The sequence below is a fragment of the Oxyura jamaicensis genome, chromosome 9, assembly GCF_011077185.1.
Source record: "Oxyura jamaicensis isolate SHBP4307 breed ruddy duck chromosome 9, BPBGC_Ojam_1.0, whole genome shotgun sequence".
Taxonomy (NCBI): domain Eukaryota; kingdom Metazoa; phylum Chordata; class Aves; order Anseriformes; family Anatidae; genus Oxyura; species Oxyura jamaicensis.
The window spans coordinates 25644541-25649492 of record NC_048901.1 but is presented as its reverse complement, the minus strand read 5'-3'; the positions used below and the strand labels follow the sequence as shown (position 1 = coordinate 25649492).

The 4952-nt window shown below is 42.0% G+C and overlaps 1 protein-coding gene across 1 annotated transcript; it reads right to left on the bottom strand.

Moving 5' to 3' along the window:
* Nucleotides 1-413: 413 nt before the first annotated feature.
* PFN2 (profilin 2) lies at nt 414-4365 on the bottom strand (the record flags this gene model as incomplete). Its single annotated transcript, XM_035334093.1, has 2 exons — nt 414-2473; nt 4170-4365. Coding segments are annotated over 2 exons (294 nt in total), but the record flags the coding sequence as incomplete, so codon positions are not given.
* Nucleotides 4366-4952: the final 587 nt, after the last annotated feature.

The following is a 4952-nucleotide window of genomic DNA, read 5'->3' as shown; positions in this document are numbered from 1 at the left end:
CTGGCAGACCTTAAACCTCTTCCCTACCAGAAGGGAGCAAGTTTGTATCCTACTGAATAGATAGTGTGGCAGAGGTCTCCTCTTGCTTCTGTTTTCTGTTTTTTAAAATGCTTTTTACATTTTCATAGGATGGGGAATGCTGAAAAGTAGATGGGAATACACTCCCCCTTTAGGCTAGTAAATGCAGAGGTAGCCAAAAGAAGTCATCTCTTAATTTAGTTATATCTACCTCAAAAGACCTTTTATAAAGGCTTAGAATTTTGTCCTTTAACTAGAGTGGTATTATCATGCTATTACTATTTCACAAAACTTACAACTGCACCTAGATCAAGGTATTAGAGTAGTCAGCCGTGCAACGAGGAAGGGCTTCAGAGGATAGCTGTGGGGGAAAAAAGAAATTGCAAAGAGTCTTATTTTGTTTGGTTGGAATAAATTTATTTCATCTGTCTGTAAACAAGGTGTTTTTAATAGTTATGGCATTTTTTGAAATGCATATTAAATCAGATGAGTTAGACTGTATCCCAGATGTAACAAAGTGCAGGGAAAGAAATGGACAAATCAGCAACAGGAATTTGTTTAAATCTGTACATTATCCACAAGGCCCAACAATAGAAGCAAATACTAGAATGTCCCTAAAGTAGTGCCATTCAAAAGAAACCCTTGTAGTCAGTTAAAATCCATCTCACAATAGCAACAGTTCATTTTTTTTTTAAACAATAGTATGGCACAGAATACATATTAAAAAATTCATCACAAGACAGCCATGTCAGTTATTCCAACCAATACCATCTCCCATTTAATCTTTTGTATACAGAGTTCTGCAGTTCTCTTTAAATGGACATACAAGTTAGTACCGTGCCTGAACTGAGAGTTTGGTTACAGACATTTCAAATGACTAGTGCACAAGGCAGTTCACTCCATGATTTCTGCAGCAAGGGTGTGACAGGCCAAATAAAGATTTTGAATTTGAAATGGCATCATTTTGACAGGTTAGCTTTCAAACTACCAACCTTCATCTGAATAATGGCTTCAGAGCAGCAGAACTCTTTAACCAGTAAGTAATCTGGCAGAAAGACTGGAGTCAGTCAGCACTCCCAGAATAGCTGAAGGTGGCAGTTTTCCACAATGACATTGCAGTTTAATTAAAAAAAAAAAAACCCAAGCTGCAAATTAAAATTGGTCCTATGAAAAACTGAAACCAGACACACTCCAGATGGTTATGTTGGGATATCTAATGTCCATAATGGCAGCCTTTTACAATTCAACTACAGAACAGGAGCTGGCAAAAAAAAAAAAAAGTGCCTGAGCTATTGCAAAGATGGAATGTCCCTGGGGATTCATTCAGGATGGTGGCTGTAAGGTCATGGGAGGAAGTGCATCTGTACCCTTTGATAGTTTTGCGATTGCACTTATTAAGCAGTACAAGCTTCAGACATCATGAAGAAAAAGTGAGAGACTTAAAACCTACGGTGAAGTGCAACAACAAAACTAATTTAACATTAATAGCTTTTGAGTGGCAAATTGGTTAAACAAACCAGGCACTATTAAAATAGGTGTAAGCAAACGTGGATTTAAAAAAACAAACAAACAAAAAAAACAACAAAAACACAAGAGGGGAGACGGACAGAAATAAAGATATGCATGCACTTTTTCCTCCCAACCATGCTCTATGAAAGGAAGACTAGTGAGCTGTGTAATTGCTCAAAGTGCTGAAGAGGCATCGATCAAATTAGATTGTACAATCGGCACCTTGTTTAGTATTTAAGTTGTTTTAGTTGTCAATACACACTAATTGCTAAGACAAAGCAAAGCCTACACTTGGCATATTCCCCTCCCAATAGTTTTTCAAGGTATCATGCATATCATCTTTGTGGTGCAGTAATGGTGCCAGATATGGGACTTGGTTACACACAGTGGTTAACATACAAATGAACAAAGGGTAACTGGAATTATGACATTAGAAAATGGGTAAATAAAAAACACAAACTACCATCTACAGTCTGGTAGCACTGAACACAACTGGGTGGTGATGAAGACAGTTGCTAGCTGGATGGGGAGAGGCTGCTTAGACGTCAGACCTCCTCAGGTATAAAGCCAGTTCATATGCTTTCTTGTTGAGTGTCCCTCCATGGACACCTTCCTTTCCCATGACTATAACCAATGCTGGAGTACACAAGGAAACAAAACAGAAATGAACAGAATTAAAGAAAAAAAATAACACCTTTCCCCACCAACAAAGGGATACAAAGGAGACACAGGTTCATACCCCATCACCCTGCATTGCTAATAAAGTTTCCAGAATGTAAGGTTTAAAGCTCACCGCCAGGAAAGTTTAATAGCAATCTTCCCCTAGTACTTAACAGTCTGCCTAGCAACTAGAACCCAGAGTCTCTCAAGTATTTTGCCATTGAGTATGCCTTCTTATTCAATCCGCCTCCATGGACCCCTTCTTTGCCCATTACAAAGACCAAGACTGAAAGAGAAAAGAAAAAAGTTTTAAAAAGAGTGTGTTAGACAAGGAATTAATGCAAGTTTTAGGCAGTGCAATAAACACACTCAAATTCAAGATTTAGTACTTTGGTATTAAGCTAGTTTTACAGGAATCTTGTAAAAAATACAGATGTAGACAGGGCTGGGAGAAGGCACGGGTTATCTTTCAGGTAAGCCATGAGTTCATCGCTTAAAAAAAAATAATTACAAAAATGCCACCAACTACCTTGAAAAAGCACCATAGTGCCTATCCACCATCTGCTATCACCCAGCCAGGAAACCCTGCCTACATGTTAAAAAACAAGGGGGAGAAAAAGCGGTGTCAGGGACAAAAGTAGTTGTACACGTAGAAAAACTGTGATGCTGAAGAGCACAAGAAGCAGTAAATAGTCATGTCTGCAATGGACACTGCCAGTCAGTCTAAGAACCAGAATAACTGTCTTATTGCTAGCAAAAAAATCCATAGGGTCAGACCTGAACTAAGACTTGTCATGCAATGATACAACTATAAAGCATGCTTCACATTTTGCATAAGACAAAGATTTTAATGCTGACTCCAACTAATCTCAAAATTCTGGCGATGAAGGGTCCCAGCTGTCTTGCAAACAAGAACATGGTAAGGCTCTTCAGCAGTACACACCATCTGCAAGTTGCCAGCAGATGTCACTAGCAGGTACACAGACGCACTAAGCACTGCGCTCTCACAATTGTTTCCCAAGTTAGGTACAATGTAATTGGAAATACTGCAGTCAGCCTACCTACAGGTGATTGTACATCTCCATAGCAATTTGTTCAGAAAAGGCTTAAGACAGACAGTTCTCATTAGCATTTCATAATTTGCAGCAAGGAGTCAGAACTCTGCTTGTTTTATTTAAGTGCTGCAAACACTTGCCACCTGGCTTTAACTTACAGACAAATTTTGCCTTTTTTTTTCCAACTTTACATGCAGAAGTCCAGTGATCACCAATTTATTCTACAGCCAGATAAAAAACGCTAAGCTAGGTATTCTGAACATAATGCATACTGTTTGTAGCCAGTATTTTGAGGCACTTTAAAAAACAACAACAACAACAACAAAAACATTCGAGCATAATGCCTTCTCAGTAGCATGTTTTGCTAGAATTTAAGTGAGAAGCACAAGGAGTAGACAAACTAGCATAAAGCAAGTTTCTCCCTGATACCAAATTGGACAGGCAATTTTTCCCCAAAGACAGACTTCAGAGAGCTCAATAGTAAGTGCAGGAAGAGTTAGCGTAGAACTTGTTAAAAGGCAAGTGGAAGTAGCTCATACAAGAAATTCACTTCTGTGCAAAATAACCTTCCGGTTGAGACCTTTTAAATGTAAAAACTTATTTCACTATAAATTGTTAATGTATCCCTGTGGTATTCTACTGTAAACATTAGTTGCAATATAGTCAGCAAATTTACTCCAGCAAAAACCAGGTCCTTCTTGCCTAAGATCTCATCAACCATTTCACAGCCTAGCGCCCAACTGTGATCACACACGGGGGGACCCAGAACAAGTGTTTAATCTTAGGCAAAAATCTAGTTAATCAGCCAGACCACTGCCACCCACCCCGATTAGTTAGCCATTAAATACAAGATTTTGGACTTAGTAACTTATGCCCAGGTTCATACTGTTCACTGAATGATCTATGAGCGCATAAAATCCCGCTTACCTCGGCCAGCTCTGCCTACAGCAACGTTGTATGTTGGCTCACCACCTTGACTCTTTGTCCTGATGTCCATTGTGCAGTCACCATCAACATACAGGCTATCTCTGATCACAGAGCACTTCTTTGCACCAAGGGTCAGACCGTTGGTGAAGAAACCCTCTCGGTCTTTTCCTACAATCATATCTATTTCTACTGGCTGTCAAAGAAAAAAGTCCAGAGTTAGCACTACTTTATCTTTTCGCCAAATCTCTTATTTTAAATGTGTCCTGTCTCTGGTTGCGAGGATTAGATAGAAAGCTCCCCCTTGTTCCCACCAGGAAGTACTCCAGAACACACTGCTTTGTTATCAAGACTATACATTGTGCTGGTTTGCTGCCACTGGAAGTGGTGGAACTGCTGTCCTGAAACACTTCATGGCCTAAGCATTGCTGGGTACCAAGGTGTCTTTAACGGAAGCACTGGACGACTCTACTTATTAAGTGCCAAACGCGTTTCGGTGCCGGCAGGAGTCGGGTCCGACACCGAGCACAGCGCAGGCGCCTGCTGGCCATCCACCGCCCCTCGCGGCCCGGTCGGGTGCCGGCCTCCGGTGCCTGCCCTCGCCAAGCGGCTGCCGCGGCCTCTGCCAGGGCGGGCACGGCCCCGCGCTGCCGGCGCCGCAGCGGGGGAAGGCGGCGGGCGGGCGGCGCGGGCAGCCGCGAAGGGGGCACGGAACAGCCCGGGAGGGGGGGCGCCGCGGGGGCCGGGCCCTGGCCGCGACACGAGGCGGCGGCTGCCGCAAAGTGC